At 52.8% G+C, this 21939-nt stretch overlaps 1 protein-coding gene across 1 annotated transcript in view; it reads left to right on the top strand.

The window, feature by feature from the left end:
- The first annotated feature begins 13151 nt into the window (after positions 1–13151).
- Positions 13152–21939, top strand: part of KCNAB2 (potassium voltage-gated channel subfamily A regulatory beta subunit 2) — a 36465-nt gene continuing 27677 nt past the window's right edge. Inside the window, exons 1-3 of the mRNA XM_055582454.1 lie at positions 13152–13363; positions 20166–20209; positions 21034–21071. Coding sequence (XP_055438429.1) covers positions 13152–13363; positions 20166–20209; positions 21034–21071 — 294 coding nt within the window. The remainder of the gene's footprint in view (positions 13364–20165; positions 20210–21033; positions 21072–21939) is intronic.

Here is a 21939-nt window from a genome sequence, read left to right as displayed (position 1 = left end):
GGGGTCGCAAAGAGTCAGACAACAATTTAGCATGCACGAGAACCCGACAGAGAGGCTCCCTCCAATTCCTGGTGGCACCCACTACGTTTGTCTCATTAGGAATGTGTGACTCTGCAAGACCAGGGGCAAGGGGTAGAGTTTACATTTTGTCCTGCATGGCCCCTAGAATCACTCAGGCCCGTGGTCAGGCTCCTGCCTGCTGGGCCGTCTCCCCCCCACCCTGTCTTGTGTATTTTTGTGCCCACGCCACTTACCATGCCTGGTACCATGTTCCACGTTTCATGGTTGGCAGCCACCTCCCACACACAGCACTCTCCCACCACAAGGCCAACCCCTGTCCAGCTGTCCAGGATGGTTCCATTTCACCCACAGCAGCCTGCACAATAGGCCTCTGCCCATCCCATTTCACAGATGTGGAGACTGAGTCTCAGAGTGGTCCAGGTACCTGCCTGGGTCACACCAAGCAGGTGACACACAGGGCTGCCCCTGCCCATAACTGGGCCACTCAGCCACACAGTTACTGCAACCCTGGGGCTGTGGCTAGATTTCTGGAGCCAGACCAGGATGGCTTTTTGTGGGTAATGTCTTGAAAGCTAATGGCTATTGATCTCAGCCTGGCTGGGCTGGGCTGGGAACGTGTGTGTCTGAGTTTAATCCTGTTTTTTGGAAGGTGCCCCTGCAACTGCTCCCCACCCAGCTGGTCTCTCTGAACACAGACCCCCCCCCCAGGGAAGCCAGGAGTGGTCTGCTTTTGCCCCACGCAGGCCATGAGCCACAGGCTACACAGCTGCCTCTGAAGCAGCTGCTTGACCGGTTGTGGGCAGCGTGCACGTGGAGGGGAGGAGGGAGTTGGTGCTGCCCACCCCAAGGGCTTCCAAGGTGCCATTTCCTGGGCCACCCCCACACACCCCGAGCCTGGGGCCCCTCTGTTGTCGGCAATGTGATTCTCCGGAAAAGTGGGGATTTTTGTGTTGGGGTGTGCCTGCCTGCAGAAGCACCCATCAGAGACCTTAGTCTAAACTCTGTGGGAATCCAGAGGTTCCGGGCCTTGCAGCCCCTCCCCGTGGGTCTGAACCATGGTAATGCAAGTCCTGGCCAGGAGAAGGCAGCCTGTAGAGAGCTTGGCTTGATCAGGGGCCAGCCCAGCCCCTCCCTGTCAGCACAGCCAGGGAAATGCCCAGTTATTGCTCCAGGTGCTGAGTGCATGCGCACAGCAGTGAAAGTGGACAGAAGAGTCCCTTTCTTCTTGGACCTGACTCTCAGGAGGATCAGCTCAACAAACAAGTGATAGAGATACCTGTGGTCTGTCCAGTGATGACACCTGCCATGGAGAAAGAGGCATGTGAACTGTCAGGCGGGGGTGGGGAGCTCACACGAGGAAGGACCAGCCCAGGTGGCTCCAGCACCATCTCCACCCTCAGGGACTCTGCAACTGCCTCAGCCCCCAGGACAGCCCCCAGCCCTTCCCAGGATAACGGAGCTTGTTCTCCCTTGGGGCACAGATGGGGACAGAGCTGGTCCCTCCACCTTCCGGGCTGACCCAGCTGAAAAAATGAATCTCACCTGACTCAGTGACGGTGACATTACTGGGGCCACCGTGCAGGCATCCAGGCCAGGGTGGAGGTCCATGGTCAGGTGTGGGGGGGAGAAGGGAGTCCCTGGACTGTACCACAGCCCCTGCCCCCTGCGACTGTGTCCGTGTTGCCCAGTCAAAGCCCCTGTAGGATGTTAATGCACAGCCATGGTGCAGCCCTTCAACTGACCCGTTCACATGTGTGTGTGCATTGACACAGGGCAGCATTCTGTGCACACACGCGTTCCCCTTGCCTAGTCTCTTGACTCTCTGCCTCCTGGGGGTCATTGCCTATCAGTTCATGCAGAGACACCTCACTCCTGAAGGCTGCACAGATTTTCATTCTGTGGATGGACCATCAGGTACATAGCCGGTTTCCCTATTGATGGACACACGTTTTTAGTTTCTGAGTATAATCATCCCTTCAGGTGACAATTTAGCAATGGGTTTTAACATTTAAGCTTTGCAATTTCCCAACCTTTTCCCTCCCCCTGACTCCGCCTCACTCCCTCCTTAAATGCATCCGCTCAGTGTTTTCTGTTGCAAAAACTGAACTGTGACATAATTCATTTGCGCATGGAGCCCAAAGAACTGCGCTGGTGCAATGGCGCTTTCTACAAGCAGAGAATGCCCGTGTGGATAGCATTGCCTTCACCAGTCTGTGAATAAGTAGGGCCTTCCCCGGGGGTGCGACACTCCCGGCAAAATCACACGAGAGTTTGCTTCAGCGACAGGTGTGCTTACGCTGCTTCCGGGTCGGCCCTGTAGCTGGTTTTACCCAGGGCACAACTCCTGGGGGTGCCGTGAAGTCCTCCGCCCTGGGGGCCAGGCTGTCTGCATGCTCCTGCCCTGTTCTCATCTGGAGCGCTCTTTTGACATTGCCCACCTAGAACGCAGCTTCGCCCGGGCTTGTCTCGCGGGTGCAGGGGACGGAGGGGGTGGCTCAGCCAGAGTTCCCTGCCAGCGCAGTTTTGAGGACCAAGAACCTCATGTCAGGAGGTGTTTATATCCTGGGGCCGGGCCCTGTCCCCAGGCGCCAGGACCCCTGGGTGGCCGCTCTAGCTGGATGATGTGTCTCTGCCGCCGCCCCTGCCCCCGGGATCAGCGTCCAGCCCGGGGAAACCCGGGGCAGGGGGAGGCTCTCTAACCCATCACCACTGGGCGTTTCCCATCCGGACAGCGGCGGCTCCCGGGCCGGGTGGGACCATGTTGTCCATGACGTACAGCGAGAGCCTGAGGAGCGTGAGCAGCAGGTGTCACTCGGACTGGGCCCTGCACCCCGTCCGCCAGACCGACACGCTGGAGCTGCAGCGGCTGCGGGAGGTGCGGGCGGCCGCCCAGGCCAGGAACATGGAGAGCTTCCTGCGCATGCACGGCCTCTCCCTGGACGGCTGCACCGCCCGGCGCACTGGCATGAAGTACCGGTAAGGGGCGGGGCGGGGCGCTGGGCTGGGGCAGAAGGTCCCCTGGCCGAGGCGAGGGCTGCGGCGAGAGGGGTGCAGCCCAGGAAACGGGGTAATCACTTTGTTGTCAACCGGGGTAAATTTGGGGGTTTTAAGAATGCTGACCATAGGACTTCCCTTGGCGGTTCAGTGGTTAAGTCTCCGATCTTCCACTACAGGGGTCATGGGTTTGATCCCTGGTTGGGGAACTGAAACCCCACGTGCTGCGTGGTAGGCCAAAAGCAAAAGCAAAAGCAGAATGCTGACTGTGTAGGAATGTGTAACAGAGGGAAAACGAAGGTCTGTGTGGTCCTCTCCTCCAGAGATAAGCACTGTGGTGTTTGGTGTCTCTTCCATGGGGAGATGGTGGTTTTTTGAAAAAACTTTGCAGCAGAGTACACTTACTATGTCATACGTCTTCTTGCTATCTCACTGGGATGTGTTAATTATTACCGGTTGACTAACACGAATTGCTGGAGAAGGAACTGGCAGCCCACTCCAGTGTTCTTGCCTGGAGAATCCCAGGGACGGGGGAGCCTGGTGGGCTGCCATCTATGGGGTTGCACAGAGTCGGACACAATTGAAGCGACTTAGCGGCAGCAGCAGCAGCAACACGAATTGCTCCCCAAGTGGCTCAGTGGTAAAGAATACTCCAGCCCATGCAAGAGTCGCAGGAGATGCGGGTTTGATCCCCAGGTCAGGACGATCCCCTGGAGAAGGGAATGACACCCCACTCCAGTGTTATTGCCTGGAGAATCCCATGGACAGAGGAGCCTGGTGGGCTACAGTCCGTGGGGTCTCAAAGAGTCAGACATGACTGAGCAACTGAGCACAAGCACGAAACACTGATGAGGGGAAAGTCCTCGATTCATCATCTCTACCCACAAATCCGTGGTGGCATCAGACCGTGCGAGGTCCTAGGGACCAAGATGCGCTTGGTTTAGGCTGTCCTTTCCATGGGAAGTGTTTTTCAACAAGTGGCCTCTGAACTGGTTGCTGCGACTATGCTTAAAGCCGTGATTAGCAAAGGCAGTGGTTTAGGTGTCCCTGGTTCCCGGATGATGGGCTTGTAGGGCTCAATTCCGTTGGAACCTCAGAAGGACACTGAGGTTCGCTTAGAGCTTTAGCGAGGTTGTCGTTGGAATCAGCATCTGTGACAGTGCACTGACCCGCCCCCTTTCTCCTCTGAAAGCCTCGGAAAGTGGCCAGAGAGCCCCAGAGCTGGCAGCTGAGTCTATAAATGACAAATACTCAGCTTTATTCCTGTGCCTTCCAGGGACAAGCCCTGGCCAGAGCCAGTCACCCAGAAGAAGCCCCCTCCCCGCTTCTGCTCAGTCCGTGTTCAGTTGCCAGATTTAGCAAATAAAAATACAGAGCACCCAGTTAAATCTGAATTTCAAGCAAATAACAAGTTTATGCCATAATCAGGACATACTTATACCAGAAGTTATTTGTTTTTTATCTCAAGTCCAGATTTAAGTGGGTGTCCTATATTTGATTTGGTTTCCACCTACCACAGGCCCCAGGGGTTATCTGGCTGTTCTCCGGAGAGTGGAACAGAGACCAGCCCTGTTGCTGAACGTTTTCTCCTGCGGACAAGTGTTTGGGTCTTCAGGGATCATAGCGTAAGCACGTGGTTGTCATTTAAAGATAGAAAGCACTTCTGCCCTGAGTCCATTAGGTGGCAGAATTCTTAAGGCTTTGCATTCTAAAAATCCAGATGTAAAAGAAGGACAAAGGGTCAGCGAGACTGGCCCTAAGGACCTCCTGATTCTGTTGGAGATTTCTCAAGAGGGAGATGAGGGTCTGAATTTTCTTCTTTTTTTTTTTTGAGTGGCGAGAGGGGGGGCGGGTGGCTATCCATTGATGTTATTGCTGTTCAGTCATTATGTCATGTCCGACTCTGCAGCCCTATGGACTGTATCACAACAGGCTCCTCTGTCCACGGGATTCTCCAGGCAAGAATACTGGAGTGGGTTGCCATTCCCTTCTCCAGGGGATCTTCCTGACCCAGGGATCAAATCTTCATTTCCTGCATTGGCAGGGGGATTCTTTACTACTGGGCCACCTGGGAAACCCAAGTCATTGATTGTCGCTGTTCAGCTGTTTGTTGTTCAGTTGCCAAGTCGTGTCTGACTCTTTGTGAACCCATGGACTGCAGCACGCCAGGCCTCCATATCCCTCACTATCTCCCAGAGTCTGCCCAAGTTCATGTCCATTGAATCAGTGATGCCTTCCAACCATCTCATCCTCTGTCACCCTCTTCTCCTTCTACCCTCAATCTTTCTTTCCCAGCCTCAGGGTCTTTTCCAATGAGTCAGATCTTCACATCAGGTGGCCAGATTATTGGAATCTTAGCATCCTTTAATTAATTCAGAAATATTTATTGAGGACCTACTTGACTCCAGGCAACAGGCTTGCAGACATTGCATAATCAGGACAGACAGGGTCCCTCCTCACCCTGTTGGATGTTCCATCCTGGTGAGGGGGTAACAGAGAAAAAGCAGGTAAATGCCTAAGAGAGTCAGGGAGGCCAGGGACAGCTGAGACCCCAACCATCTGAAAGGAGGACCACTGGAAGTGGTGGGGAAGAACCTTCCAGTTCAAGGAGACAGGGGAACATTTGAGAAGAAAAGGCCTCGGCCAGAGTGAGGAAGACAAGAGCAGTAGGGGGGAGGCCAAGGGAAGAGGCCAGGGGGTTGCCCTCCTCCTGGGAGACCCCAGCTCCCTCACGTATAGATACCATTTGTGATGAAGGGTGCCCTGGGATGAATTATGTCCCTCCAAATTGCATCCACCCAGATTCCTAGAGGCTACTTGAAAATAGGGTCTGTACAGATGTAATTAGATGAGCTTACACTGGAGTTGGGTGGACCCTAAATCCAGTGCCTGGTGTCCTAATAAGAGGCCCAATGAAGTTGCACAGGGAAGGGGCTTTGTAACAGTGGAGGCAGAAATTAGAGTGATGTGGCCACAAGCCAAGGACTGTGGTCACCAGAAGCTGGCCAAGGCCAGGACAGACCCTCCCTTGGAGCCTACAGAGAGCCCTGCCCTTCCCACACCCAGATTTCAGCCTTCTGGCCCCCGTTGATGTGATAGAACCACGTTCTGTTGCTCAAAGCCCCCCAGTTTGATGAACTCGCTTGCAACAGCCCTAGGACCCGAACACAGCTTGGGGTTGTGGGTACTAGGAAAATGTCCTATTTGCCTGACACTCCAAGGAAAAGGTCTGTGTCGCATCTGAAGCTTGATGGACTAACCGTGGGGATGACCCACACTGGGAACCTTGCTTCCCAAGCAAGGGTTGACAAGAAAACCGTTTGAGCCTTTAGCATCTCATGGTCCAGAGGTGGTCGCACTGTGGGGCCCTTTCTTCATCTGGTGGATTTCATCTGGCTGCACCCGGGAATTTCAGTTAACTGGGAAGAGAGCCTCCGGAACCACGGCCACCAGTTATGAAAGATCCCAGATAAATGCCCTTCCAAGGTTAATGTTCCTGGCAGCAGCTGGTCTGGGACTCTGTTAAACCTGGTCTTAAATATTAATATAAAATAGATAACGCCTCCAGATAAGTGCTGCCTGGTGGAGCAAGGCGAACACCATGCCGCTGCCCCAACACATTATCAGTTGAACTGAGCCTGCAGCTGGGAAAAGATTTCTTGTTAACTTCACCCATTTTTTTTTAAACTGTCCTCAACTCTTGCTGTTTAAAAAAAAAAAAACAAAGGCACTGAATTTTAAAATCTCCACAGTCCCTGTGTCAGCTCCCCCTTCCCACGTCCACCTGGCTGCAGTGATGGAGGGTCCGGATGTGTGGCCTGAGACAGGGCAGCAGCTGCGGTCGCGGGCCCACATGGTGCCAGGTGGATACCGGACCTGGTTCAAGGATGCTCCTCTTCTACCATACATGGCCCTAGGAAGGAACCCAAACTCCCCACTGGATCCTGCACATGCTGCCTCTGATTTTGGCCTGTACTCCTCTTCCTCCCGCTCAGGGTGCGCCTGCCTTTCATCCGTATCTCAGAGGAGCTCACTGCATCCCGCAGTCCTTGCACATCCTCAGTGGCCCCCAGGGGGTGCATCCTCCAGGTTTTCACAGGGCCGGCTCCCTCCCATCAGCGCAACTTTGGCCTCAAAGAGACTTTCCCCACCACCTGGTCTAAACAGATGCCCAGTGAGTCGCCCTCAAATCCCACTGTCCTCTCACCTTGTTTCTGCGCGTCTGCATCCCGCTGACAGCATGACCTTTATCTGTCCTCAGCACCTAGAGCAGTCCAAACCTCTGTAAGTACTGGCTGGATGGTGTTTCCCAGTCTTGGTCTTAACCCACTTTCCAGAACATTCTTTTTCTGGAAATGTTTCTTTCCTGCTGCTTCCTCAGCAGCAGGACTGGAAGCTGCATCTGAGACTCTCTGATACGGCCCGGAGGGCAGGGAGCCCTGGGCAACAAGCCTTGGCCATGAGCTTCTGGCAGGGTGCAGAGTCCTGCCTGCCTGCTATTTTTTACTGTAGAGTGTGGCCTCTTACCACTAGCCTCTTACAGGAATCACAGACAGTATTTGATTTGTGGTCAAGCTCATCAAACAGACTTGCTCATTTATTCACAGGTGTTCACTTCAAGCTGGGCCAGTCAGGGAAGACTTCCTTGAAAAATCTGGGAAGCCAGTGTGTCTTAAAGGATGGGTAGGAAGAAGGAAGAGGGGCAGGAGAAAAGACAGGTGAGGGTTGGTGAGTGGACCAGTCTGGGGTGATGGGAGGGGCAGGTCTACCTTGAGCCAGTTCTCTACCAGTGTTCTGGGGTTACCCTAACACAGCACACACGCAGAAGCTCAGAACAGCAGCTTTTTATTCTCACGATCTGGAGCCGAGAAGTCCAAAAGCCAGGGGTTAGCAGGGCCACACCTCTTCTGAAGGCTCTCGGGAAAGATCCAACTTTGGCTCTTTAAATAATTTTAATTGGAGAATAATTTCTTCACAATGTTGTGTCAGTTTCAGGTTTACAGCAAAATGCATCAGTTATACACACGCACATATCCAGTCTCTTTTAGATTCTTTCCCCACATAGGTCATTACAGAGTACTGAGTAGCTTCCCTATGCTGTATAGTAGGCCCTTATTAATTACCTATTTTTGTATATAGTAGTGTGTATATGTCAATCCCAATCTCTCAGTTGGGAGTGGAAACCATGGCAGATTTTATTTTCGCAAAATCACTGCAAATGGTGACTGCAGCCCTGAAATTAAAAGACATTTGCTCCTTGGAAGAAAAGCTGTGACAAACCTAGACAGCATATTAAAAAGCAGAGACATTACTTTGCCAACAAATGTCCATATAGTCAAAGCTAAGGTTTTTTCAGTAGTCATGTCTGGATGTGAGAGTTGAACCATAAAGAAAGCTGAGCGCTGAAGAATTGATGTGATGCTTTCGAATTGTGGTGCTGGAGAAGACTCTTGAAAGTCCCCTGGACTGCAAGGAGATCAAACCAGTCAATCCTAAATGAAATCAACCCTGAATATTCATTGGAAGGACTGATGCTGAAGGCAAAGCTCCAATACTTTGGCCACCTGATGGGAAGAGCCAACTCATTGGAAAAGGCCCAGATGCTGGGAATGATTGAAGTCAGGAGGAGAAAGGGGCGACAAAGGATGAAATGGTTGTATGATGTCACTGACTCAATGGACATGAGTTTGAGCAAACTCTGGGAGATACTGAAAGACAGGGAAGCCTGGTGTGCTGCAGTCCATGGGGTCACAAAGAGTCAGACAGGACTTAGCAACTGAACAACTATAGCCCTTCCCCTCTGGCAACCATAAGCTTGCTTTCTGTAATATGTCTGTGCTTCCTTGATTTTGTCTATAGACACATCACTCCAATCTCTGCCTCTGTCTTCACATGACTGTTTTCCCTCTGTGTGTCTCTGTCAGTCTCCAAATCCTCCTCTCCTTATAAATACAGCAATCATTGAATTTAGGGCTCACCCCAATCACCTCCTCTTTATGTGATGACATCTACAAAGATCCTTTTTCTGAAGATGGTCACATTCATGGGTGCTAGGAGTTAGGACATGGACATGTCCCTTTGGGGTACATGTTTCAACCCATGCCGGGTCACCAGGGCTGACTCAACTCAAGCCTGCAGGAATGTCACTGAGTGTCCTGGGGGGAACCCAGCTCTGGACAAGTCATGTGGTCTCCCCAGGTCTCAGTGTCCCCATCTGGAAATCAGAGACTATAGTCACTTCCTCATAGAATTGTCCTGAGGACTAAATAAGGTAGTGATGGAAGCCAAAGCTCCAGGCTTGGCTCCTGGTGAGAGAGAAACTGTCGGAATATCATGGGTGCCAACAGAAGCACCTGGAGAGCCAGCTCATGTTCTGTGTGGCCATCAGGCAGATAGGAAGGAAGGGAGGGAGGGAGAGAGGGTGAGACGAGCCAGTCACTCTGGAAGAGCTGCCGTGCCATGATCCAGGGGTCTCCCCAGCCCCCTGGGGCAGGTTGGGGGTGCCTATTCTGAACTTTTTTTTAATTTTATTTATTTGGGCTGCTCTGGGTCTTCAGTACTTTGTGCGGGCTCCCTCTAGTTGTGGCGCGCGGTTGTCTCACTGCAGTGGCTTCTCTCGTGGCCGAGCGGAGCACGGGCTCCAGGCACACGGGACTGACTCAGCAGTTGCAGTGTGCAGGCTCGGTAGTTGTGGCACACAGGCCTAGCTGCTCCGAGGCAGGTGGGATCTTCCTGGACCCAGGGTCAAACTCGTATGCCCTGCATTGGCAAGCAGATCCCCAACCACGGCACCACCAGGGAAGTCCCCTGAACATTTCATATGAATGGAATCATAAAGTACGTGGCCTTAAAGAACCCGCCTGCCAATGCAGGAGACCTAAGAGACAAAGTTTCAATCCTTGGGTCGGGAAGATCCCCTGGAAGAGGAAATTGCAACCCACTCCAGTATTCCTGCCTGGAGAATGCCAGGGACAGGGGAGCCTGGTGGGCTACTGTGCACAGGGTCTCAAAGAGTCAGACACGACTGAAGTGGCTTAGCATGCACGTGACTCGTTTCTTTCTCTTAGCATGATGTTTTCCAGGATCATCCATGTTGGAACGGGTATCAGTACTTCATCCTTTTATGGCTGAATAACATTCTACTGTGTGGATATAGACTACATTTTGTTTATTTGTTCGTTATTTTATCTGTTGTTAGACATTTGGATTGCTACACCTTTGGGGTTGTGATGAGTAATACTGCTGTGGACATTTGTGTTCAAGTTTTGGTGTGGGCGTTATGTTTTCATTTCTCTGGGCACATACCTAGGAGTGGAATTGCTGGATTGGGAGGTGAGATGGGTGACCTTTTACACACTGTGATGACTAAGTCTTTGTGAATCTCACTTAAAGCTCAGAGCGCACCATCTGGTTAAGAGCAACCTTGAGGAATCCATAGTGAGATGCCGTCCCTTGTGGGATCCAATGATTTGCCAGTGCACAGAGAACCGAGGGAGGTGGAATGAAGTAGGGCATCTCCACACCCTCCAGGCCAGTGCATAGCACCACTCAAATCTCTTGATAAAAACACAGCTTCCCAGGACTGCCCCAGCGGTCCAGTGGTTAAGATTTCACCTTCCAATGCAGGAGGTGCAGGTTCAATCCCTGGTCGGAGAGCTAAGATCCCACATGCCTTGGGGCCAAAAACCAAAACATAAAATGGAAGCAATATTGTAACAAATTCGATAAAGACTTTAAAAATGGTCCACATCAGAAAAAGAAATGCGTTTTCCCAGGCCCAGCCCCAGAGCTGCTGATTCCGTAGGTGTGGTTGGGGCCCAGGAATCTGCATTTGTAACAAGCTCCTCTAGCATCCTGCTCAGGTGTTGAGCATCCCTGCAGTGGACTATAAGCTCCACGAGCTTGGGGAGGAGCCAGAGGCAGGTCTTTGCCACCTGCAGCCTCTTCGGCAGGGGTGTGGGCTTCCTGAGGGCCAGGGTCTATTGTCTTCAAGTGCAGGGCCCAGTTGGTGGAGAGCCCAGCTGGTAGAGGGGCCAGAACTGCAGCCTGCCCTTCCTCCTTCCCATCGCCCGTCACCCAAGGGGCTCAGGGACCCACGCCAGGCAGGTGGAACTTTCACGGGCAGATGGAAAAGGAAGGTAGCTCTGGCCTGTGAATCCTGAGGGGCCCCTACTGCCCTCCACAGGTGGCATCTGTGACCTGCCAGGGCCCCCTTGGCAAAGGTATCAGCTCTGCCCTCCGTCTCTCCCCAGGACCAGGTCTCCCCCTGGGGAGTGGTTCCTGCTGCCAAGTCAGGCCATGGGGAAGACAAACAGGATGCAATTACCGGTGGGGGAGGGGAGAGTCTCTCACAAGGGCCTCTCCTAACTCAATGGCCAGAAAGCCCTTCCTCTCTGCTGAGGGATAGTGGGAGTGCTTCCTGAGGACCGGACCCCAGTGTGAGCACTTTTGTGATCTGAACACCTTGGTGACCTGTGCTGGACACAAGATCACTGAGGCTTGGAGAGGGAGTCACTTGCCCCTGGCTGCCCAGCTCAGGAGCAGGGAGGCTGGGACTGGATGAAGCAAGGTTTTATTATTAACTTCTCAAAAAGGCAGGGCCAGATCTGAGAGCAAGTGCAGCCATCCTCTGTGAACATCTTGGGGTAGCTTCTTCTCTGAGTCCTGTCCAGGATAGATACCCAGAAGGTGTGTAAGGTTCCTGCAGAGCCAGGTCCTGAGAGACAGAGTGGTCCTCGGGCCAGCCACCTCATTCTGTCAATGGAAGTCCAGAGACGGCAGGACACTCTCCTGGGATCATAGAGCGAATTAGCAGCAAAGTCTGACCACCAGCCTCCCATCCTTCTCAGTCACAGAGCAGAAAGGGACCTAAAAGTCAGCTACGGCGAGGGCCACCCTGCAGGGTGAGAGTGGCATGCTTGGGGTCAGAGAGCAAAGCCAGCCCTTCCTGCCAATGGGGGCATCTCTCTGGGTTTCAGGGAACCCCTTAACCTTGTTCCAGAAGAGCTTGTTCCCATCTTTATCCTGATCCCCTTAGTGTGGGAAAGGAGGCTGGGGTAAAGCAGAGGATCTTCATTCATTCATTCCTTAGTTCATTCACTCATCCATTCATTCATCCATCCTTCCATCCATTCATTCATTCCTTAGTTCATTCATTCATTCACTCTAAAAGTGTTTATTGAGCATCAGCTGCAAGCTAAGTACCGTGCAGAGTGCTGAAGCGTCTCAGGTCTCTGAGACCACAGGGTTCTTTCCTCACTTCACCTGGGTCATTACCATCCAGAAAGAGTGGCCCTCTCTCTTCAAAATCTCTGGTGATTTGACTTCCTATGCCAAAACCTGGTGGCAGCCTTATTTTCTTGGGTGAGAACCGCAACGGGACAGAACTGGCCAGGCCGACTGCCTGCACACTCAGCCGTCCACCCGGCTGCAGTGCATTCCTCGTCCAGTCCCGGCTGAGCGGCTGTCAGCCTGGAGAACCGGTGCTGGCCTCCCAGGGATCGGCCAGGGCAGTCGGGTGGCTTGTGCATCCGCTTCATTAATAATGAATCGCCAGACGCCTACCGCACCTCCCGCGCCTCTCGCCAGTCACCTCGTTGACTTGGTGGGAGTCTCAACAGCCACCGTCCACAGAGCCAGGCTCCCTCTGAGAGACCCGGGGAAGCCTGAAGAAGCAGCTGCTCCCTGAACCCCCAGGCTGCCACCCTGATGGGAAGCACGCTCCCTCCCCCTCCTGCTGTCAGAGGACGGCAGTGTCGCTCATTGGTCGGAGTTACTGGCAGCCCAGCCCTGCCGGACACAGCTGGGCTAGGGGCTCAGGCAGGCAGAGCCAGACCAGGGTGGGGCAGAGGACGGACCTGCAGAGAAGGGAGAGAAAATGGCATCGCCCCCCACCCCTGGATTTCTGAGTTCTATCTGATCAGATCTTTTCTAGCACATTTCTGGAAATTTGACTCCCTTCTGTCTGAGACCACATGGGCTTTTTCTACATCATTGCCTTTGGAAATCTTCACTCCTGGCAGCTCCCTCAGCTTCTGGGATAAAGTCTTGTCCCAGGCGGAGCGGGGCTTCCAGGGGCAGATGACCTTGGAGCCCGGAAGGAGAGGGGACGTGGTCAGGAGCTGAGTGCCGGCGATATGCAGGTGTCCTTTGTATGCTCGGAGCACGGCCTCAAGGGCCGGGGCCCCGAGGACCGGCTGGGCCGGCCAGCGGCCAGCAGCCCCAGCCTGGGCACCCGAGGCCGCTTCCGTGCAGTGGCCATGGTGGCCCGGAGTCTGGGACAGCTGTCAGTGCAGAGCCTCCCGAGCGCGGGTGACGCCAGCGTGAAGCAGCCCGGGATGAAGTATAGGTATGCAGTGCGCGGGCCTGTGCGGGACAGGGGTGCCCTCCCCACGGTGTCTGGGGTTGGGGGGGCTTGGCAGAATGTGGGGGGAGAAATAAAATCAAAGTCAGGGTCAGGCCCCAGTCTCATCGGTGGTGGGGGATGATGATGCCTCTTCTCTCCTTCTGCCTGTTTGTTTCCCTTCCTGGGGGCGGGGGGTGGGGGTTGTCACTAGAGCTGAGTCCCCCCATTTCAGATGCTGTGTGATACTTCCTCTTCCTGGCAGCCCCAGGGCAATGACCACAGGTGCCCTGCCCTCGCCCTGGGCACACAGGCCCTCAGGAATGCCCACTGAGTGGTCTGATGTCTTTGCAGCTAAGCCACCTTGACAAACCTCAGTTTAAGAGTCAGGGATATAGGGTGAACCACGTGGTAGAGTTAACCTTCCCCCACTCCTTGACCTGAGCCGAACCCCAGACCCAGGTTCCTCTACAGCAGGATTCAGGCTCTGCAGCTGGAGTTCTCTGCTAAGGGCTCAGGCCTGGCTTCTCTGTGTCCCTCTGCTTGGGCCCAGCGCCCCACGTGCTCTGGGTGCACTCGCCCTCACTCTGTACATAGAGAGCATGCAAAGGGCCAGTGTCGGCAGGGGGGGCCTTCCTGACATTCCTTGCATCCCCCCTTGGCCTACCCAGGGTCTTGCTCAGATGTCCAATGGGATGCACCCAGATGCAAAAGGAGGGCTGGATCTGAACCCTGGACCCCTGCATCACCCGGCTAGAGGTCTGGCCTTCCTTTAATTTTTTAATTAATTTTTGTTGAAGGATAGTTGCTTTACAATGCTGTATTAGTTTCTTCTGTTTACAGCAAAATGAATCAAGTTTATATATACATATGTCCCCTCCTTTTTGGATATCCTTCCCATTTAGGTCACCGCAGCACCTTAAATAGAGTTCTCTGTGCTATACATTCCGTTCTCCTTGGTTGTCTATTTTATACGTAGTATCAGTAGTGTATATATGTCAATCCCAATCTCCCAGTTCCTCTACCCCCTCTTTCTCCCTTGGTACCCATATGTTTGTTCTCCACATCTGTGTCTCTATTTCTGCTTTGCAAATAACAATGGAATATTATTCAGCCATAAAAACAAATGAAATTGGGTCATTTGTAGAGACATGGATGGACCTAGAGAGTGTCACACAGAGTGAAGTGAGTCAGGAAGACAAAAACAAACATCATGTATTAGTGCATGTGCAATCTGGCTGCTCTTACTCACGAGTTTCTCTGTACTTAGAGCCTTGAGCACTTTGAGAATGATGTTCCAGGGAGAGGGTAGTTCTTACCACAAATCATCTTCATGAACCAGAAAAGCTAAGTTAGGTCCCTGGCTCCCAACTCTGCTCTCTGAGACTCAAATCACACAGGCCACCAACCTCAGAAAAAGCTGCAGAAGAATCTGGTTGTATTTGAGGAGAATGGGTTTCTAGCTGGTATTAGTTGGTACCAACTTGGAAAGTATTGAAAGAATGGATCCTAAGAAATGAGCTGTGTGGCTTAAATCTCTAGCTTAAACCTTAAACCAGTGCCCAGAAGATGGACCTCATGTGAAGGACCCGTGTCATAAGTCCCAGGCCTCCTCGAGATGAATTCTGAGATAACAAGGCCTTTTGCATCTCCACCTGTAACCCTCCTGCCCTGGATCTTTGGGGACATTTGACATGCTTTTATGGGTCTCTGGGGTACAGAGCTTTTGTTCCCATCCTCTCAATTCAGTAAGGACAATTTCTTTTCTAGAAACTCTGGTGGTTTATCTTTTGTTAAGTGGGAACCAAAAACTAAGAGTAAACAGAATCTGTTTTTTAGTTTAGATACATGTTACCTGCCGAGACTTTTAAGTCAATCCTAAGATCAAAAGAGTGAGACCATTTCTAAAAGTATGAAGGAGAATGTACACAGGAAATGTGGCTATTGACAGGATTTCCCTGCCAAGATCTTAAGATGCATTGAAGACTGGACATCAAAGAGCCTGAATGCTTAAGATTCCTGTGTGCACCTATGTGTGTACATCCGTGTGTGTGTGTGTGTATCTATGTGTGCACCTATGTGTGCATCTGTATGTGCATCTGTGTGTGTGGATCTTTGTGTGTACATCTCTGTATGTGCACCAGTGTGTGTGGATCTGTGTGTGTGTGCACTTGTGTGTACATCTGTGTATGTACATCTGTGTATTTGCACCAGTGTGTACGGATCTGTGTGTGCATTGGTGTGTGTGCATCTATGTGTGCATCTGTATGTGTGCACCTGTATGTATCGATCTGTGTGTGTGCATCTGTGTGTGTGGATCTCTGTATATCTACAGCTGTGTATGCATTTCTGTGTGTGTGCACCAGTGTGTGTGTACCTGTGTGTATGTGTATCTGTGTGTATGCATGCCTGTGTATGTGTGTGTGTGACATGCTGGAGGCACTGAAGGTGAGACAGGCAGCATAGGGAAGTGCTCGCTGGGCCAGAGGGTTCAGAATCTGAGAGCCCAGCCCCAGCTTTCCATCCTGGGGGACCCCACCTGTCCTTACAGGTGGCAGGGCCTAGGAAGCTTGCCCTGGCGGTAAGAGGGAGAAGGTGGGCTCATTTCCCTGTAGGTGTGCAGTCTCAGAGCTGAAATGGAAGTCAGAACCCAAACCATCGGACAGCTCTGCTGAGTATGGGGTCCCTGCCTGACGGGGTTGTTCCATGATGACTCTCCCAGGATCACAGCCAGGGTACATGCAAGTGGGAGCTACAGGGGGCCTGATCCAGGACCACCCGCTACTGACCACCTCCTTAAGGAGCTGGCCCTTCACAGTGGCATTGAGGGTGATGTGGCCTGTACCACCAGGGTGCCACAGTCTTGCCAAAGGGCCCCTTTGGCACTGAGCAATAGAGGTGCTCAGTGTGGAGGAGGGGAGACACCAAGATCTGTGAGTAAAAAGAGGGCCCTGCATTGGATCCTGAGGGTCTGGCCCCAAGGCCTGGGCTTCTCAGCCCCACCTTACACCAAAAAGCACCCCCAGGACCTGTGGCTGCCGGATGCAATCTGATGGCAAATGTCTGGTAGCCCAGGTCCGTCGTAGGGAGCCTGGAGTCTGGGGGCGGGCAGAGCTGTAAACAGATAATGCCCCACAGGGTGACAGCCAACAGAAAACCCCAGCATCCCTGTCCATCAAACCATCTCCAAGTTGCTTCCCATCACCTGACCACATTTTTGTCCTCCTCCCAGATGGCTGAAGTTAAAGGCCCTGAACAGCTATTTTTAAAGGATGTGTAATTGCCTAGAATGTGAAATGCAGTGTTTAAGGGTGTGGCCCATCGGGGTGGGAGGGGGGTGGTGCTGCATGATAAACATCACTGTTTTCCTCCAGCAAAGGTTAAATCCCTGAGTCCTCATTAGCCATTTTTCCAGACCACAGGAGGGACAGGAGACAAATGAATAAAGACTAACATTATCGGGGTTTAGGGATTTAGCCAACTATTTTATCACTGTGGCGAATTTTAATTAGGGGAAGAAAACCTGTAGGAAATGATTTCCCCATGTAGAAAGTTTTGAGTGGCAGCGTGTCTCCAGCCCAATTCCACACGAGGCTGTGCTGTTAGGCTGCCCCCACCCTCACCAAGCTGCCGTATTTATAAAACTTCCAGCCCGGAGATACCCTGTCCTTTCTCATTCCTCCTCCGGAGGCCTGGCAGCGGATGGCAGAACTAATACCATCATTTTAACAGGGAAACAACTTGAGCGGGGTAATTGCAGCATGGCGCGGTGTCCTAGTTTTGCTAAATTATTCCTGTGGGCGGTGGGTGGAGCCACAGCTGCATCACCGAGCACTCGAGCACTCGGAGGAAACTCGGAGCCCCTTCTCATGGGCAAGGGCGGTCGCCTCTCTTCAGCCACAGACACAGGTGGGCTCAGCCTGCTGTCCTGGGTCCTCACCTGTCTGCTGCTAAAGCCGCCCAGCCCCTGAACAAGCTGTATGTGCCGGCACTTGGTTGCACGCTGATAAAGGGCAGTTGCGGGAGGACAGGCCTAAAACTTCACCTTCTGCAGAGCCTGGCCGGGAAATCGCTCCTCCACCATCATGCCTGGGGATGGTTCTAGAGAGGCGGGGCGCTCAGTCTCCCTCCCAGCACCTGGATTTATCCAGACCAGGTGCCCAAGTCTTCAAACACCCAGGCATCACAAACAAGGTTCTAAAGGTTTTCATGACTGTGCTCATTTCCAGGGGAGGGGCTTCTCAAAGGGGTTTATGACCCAAAATGGTTAAGACCACTGATTAGAACTTTTAGTCCCTGATGCTTTGTTATCAGACCACTCCTAAGCAGCGTTCTAATTTCTCACAAGTATTTTCTCACTTGTGTGAGATAAACTAGCTACCCTACTAAAAAGAACTGGCCTGATGCAGGGTCTATAAGTGATGTCATTGTGCTTTTCTTTCTTTCTTTAATTTCTTTTTAATTCCTATTTCTTTATACATAACAAAACACAAGTTCACTTTCTACTTAGCAAGCAACATCAATTCAAGCATGATTTAAACTATATAAGAAAACGTTTAAAGAATGTGTTCGACTCATCAGCTCTTGAATTTCATGCATACTGTATTTCAGACCTCTCAAGTCAGAAGCTAATCAAGAATATTCCAAGTATTTTTTCCTTGTTTTTGGAGATATAATTGAGCCATAACATTGTATAAGTTTAAGTTACAATGTGATGACTTGATACATTTACCTGTTGTGACGCGATCACCACCATTGGTTTAGTTAACATCTGTCACCTCACGGAGTTATGAATCACACCTCTTTCTAAGTTCATAAACCAAGTGGCTCTGGGTTGGAATGTGCAAGCAATGCTGAGGGCATTAGTAGATTATTTCATTGATTTATAGGGTAAAAAAAAAGGGGGAGGGAAACTTGAGTTCCCTTTTTAACGTGGTAACATTTAAAGCCTATTTGATTTATACATTGTTTCTCGAATAAGGAAAAGGCTGCAGTCCACCCCCCTCCCACCCCACCCTACCCCAGTTCTGTGCTCTCTTGAAAATGAAACTCCTGCAGAGTCAGTGTTCTGCGTCCCTTTGCCCAGGCACGTGTTATCCCATTTCATCCTCACAGCAATCCCCTGAGAGAGGCAGCATCGCAAGCCCATTCTGTAGATGAGCTCACTGAGGCTTCAGGTGGTTACATGATACACGCAGGGGCAAGCATACAGCCAGGAAGGTCGAAGCAGGGCTTGATTTACAGCTTCTGAGCCTCTGCCTGTAGCCACTGCCGATCCACTCCCCTCCCTGGAAAAGAAAACAGCTGCTATTATGTCCTCATTTAGGAAAACTACCAGCATATCCTGTAGGAACAGTGGGCCAGTGGCTGGGCTGATTTTAATGGAAATGTAACGAGAAAGCTGGACAATTTAGAACTATTTATATTTGGTGACAAACTGTTATCAAACTGCTTACAAGTTTATTCTATCCACCCCCGATCAACAACCAGCTGTGATGTGGGCAGGGTCCAGGGATCTTGTAACTGGGGAAACTGAGGCTGCAGAAGGTCAGAGAGGGGAGGGTCAGGCTAGCCCCATACCTGCTTCCCAGGGGGCCACCCACGTGGGGTAGAAAAACAGGACACAGCACCCACTGAAGTTAGAAACATCCAAGGGCCCTGGGAAAGGAGGCTGGGGTCCACCCTGTGCATCTCTCACAGCTCTCTCGCTTCCCACCCGTGGGGTATCACAGCTCAGGCTGGTCCCAGGACCGAGATGTCTCAGGAGGGAGGTGGACTCGCACCCTGCCACTTGTCAACCTCACCATCTGGCGACTTCCATAAAGGGCTGGAATGAGGGCCACCACTGGGGTGGGGAGCGTGTTCTCAAAGTCTGGGTGGAATCCAACTTCCTCCCCAGGGTGCTCTTCTGTAAAACAGAATATCAGAAAAAGGGGATTGCCTGCCGCCCTGAGCTTTTGGGGAATCGGTGACAGGGCCACCCTGCCCGCTGCTGTCTGGCAGGCTCCAGCCCAGCCAGCCTTGGCAGGAGGGACGGGCCAGGCCGGACAGGAAGCCCAGGCCTCAGCAGGACACTGCTGACCTCTGTGACCCCCTGAGGGCATTAATGACAGCCTGCAGCTGGTCCCCATGGACCTGGGACAGACCCCATCTGGCAGGTGCTAAGTAGGCCTGTGGTGGGGCCCCGGGCAGTCTGCGCAGCTATGGCCACTAATCCTGACCAGGACGTGTGCCTCCAGGAGTCAGTCTAGCTCTCGCCCTCCTCTGTGGCTCTGGCTGGGGGTCAGGCCTGCTGTGGGGCATGGGCACCCCTCAGTGGAGCTCTCATCTCCCCCCATTCCTCCTGCAGAGAGACAGGGCCGGGGGCCACATGGCCCAAGGGATGTGGAACTAACTTGTCCTGTACTCCACAAAGAGGGGAAATGAAGATACACAAAACACAGACGTGACACTAAAGAAATGCAAAGAGAAGCTTCTCACGAGAGCGGGGTCGCAAGGCCTGAACCAGTCTTATTTCAACCCATGAAACAACTCGGGGCCCGGCCCATTCCATGTTTTCTCCCCACGGTGGCTTCCGGGGCCCTGCGGTGGTCAGAGCATGGCCTGGCCCAGCAATATGGCCGTGCCCTGACATGTGGGGGACAGTTGGCCCTTTACCCCAGGGTGGGTGAGCAGCAGGCTTCTCTCCAAAGGACCCCTGGCCTTCAGAGCCTTAAATGACATGCATGGGGGGTTCGGGAGACTGGGCAGTGGAAACAATGGGTCCTGCCCTGAGCTGCTGAAAACTCATACCACGTTTGTCTTCCAGGAACCTGGGCAAGTCGGGCCTGCGGGTCTCCTGCCTGGGGCTCGGTGAGTGTGGGGGCCTCTTGGTGCCATGGTGACCATGGGAACAGGGGCGGTGGGAAGGCTGAAGGGGTCACCTCTGGGGGTGAGGGGAGGGAGCTGCATCCAGAGCCAGGATTGTGAGGGAAGGAGAGGCTTGGTTGCCATGGCAACCAGGAGGCCATGGGGGAGGGGCCTAGGACAGGATGGGGACAGAGATCCAGCCTTCGTGAACACCAGGGCGCTCTACACACACAGCCCCCTGCCCAGCAGCAGAGAACCAAGGAAGCCCCCTGTCCCTGAAGCCAGCACCTTCTTTCCTTACATAACAGGGTCCCTCGTGAAGAGCAGTTGGATTTTGCCCTTTTATTCCTTTTGCCAGATATGACCTCTGTTCCGAGAACATGCTGTCTCTCCACCTCACAATGCACACATACACCCACACACACACACACATATATACACATACACACCACCCAGCAAGCGTGAGGACACGGCTGTCAGACCAGCGCATCTTCAAAGAGACAGCCCTGGCCCCGCTGCCCACAGGGTGTCCCCGGAATAGGAGTTGCAGTGGCAAGAGCCCCAACAAACCCATCACAGCCCGCCAGCCAGCTGCCTGCTCTGGGCGCTTACTGTCCCCTTGGTTCCTTGACCCCAAGAGACAGAGACTTGCCCCAAAGGCCAGATGTCCACACATGCCCAGCACACACTCTCACAGAGCAGCAAGGTGGCCCATGGCTGCCTTCTCCCCCCACCGCCATGTCCTGCTACCCGAGATCTAAGCACCCTAGGGAGAACTAGCATCCCTGGGGGCATTCTGTGACTTCAGCCTGTGTCTCTCCTTCCAGGAACATGGGTGACCTTCGGAGGCCAGATCACTGACGAGGTGAGATGGGGCTCCCTCGTTCCCCCAGGCCCCAGCGAGGGCCACCAGCACCCCGAGCACGTGGTAAAGTCTTCCAAATGTACCAGGTGGTCTGCGCTCAGGGCGGCCTCCATGGCTCCCTCCTTCTGTTTCTCCAGGGTGCCCTGGGGACAGCAGAAAGGGTGAGCCAGACAGTGGTGCTAACACCTAGCAGCTGGGTGTCTTGAGACTTCAGCAGATCCTTTAAAGTCCCAGAAACTCAGGTTTCTCATCTGTGTGACACCCGCCCCACAATTAGGAGAATTCCAAGACAGCTCACTTTCCGAATCATCAAGCCCTAAGCGATCTCTGCTGCTGCTACAGAGGATGCCCACGTGGCTTTGAAACTTCAGCAAATGTCTGTCAAGAGCATTTAGAATGCAGATTGTGGGACTTCCCTGGTGGTCCAGTGGCTAAGACTCCCCGTTCCCAATGCAGAGGGCCTGGGTTCCATCCCTGGTCAGGAAACGAGACCCCACATGCCACAACTAAAGATCTTGCATGCTGCCACAAAGATCAAAGGTCTTGCATGCTGTAACTAAGACCCAGCAGAACCAAATTTTAAAAAATTAGAATGCAGATTTGCAAATTTGCTGCAAACTGAAGACCAAGCAGATGAATGTTTGACTGAGCTGCAAAGTGTGCATGCCCCAGGGCCAGCTTTCGTGGGACACAGTGCCACGGGATGGACCTGCTGGGGCTTCTCTCCCCACCCTGGGATGCAGCATGGCCAGTGTCTGTCCTGAAGAGGATGATGATTCCCAGGCTGGTATGCACTTCTGGGCAGGAAATGAGTATCTTGGAAATGAGAACGATGGTATTTGCTCAGAGAGCTCAGAACCTCTGCATG

The sequence above is a fragment of the Bubalus kerabau genome, chromosome 5, assembly GCF_029407905.1.
Source record: "Bubalus kerabau isolate K-KA32 ecotype Philippines breed swamp buffalo chromosome 5, PCC_UOA_SB_1v2, whole genome shotgun sequence".
In the NCBI taxonomy this organism is placed as follows: Eukaryota; Metazoa; Chordata; class Mammalia; order Artiodactyla; family Bovidae; genus Bubalus; species Bubalus kerabau.
Note: the sequence above shows the minus strand (reverse complement) of the source record. Positions and strands in the feature narration are given on the sequence as shown.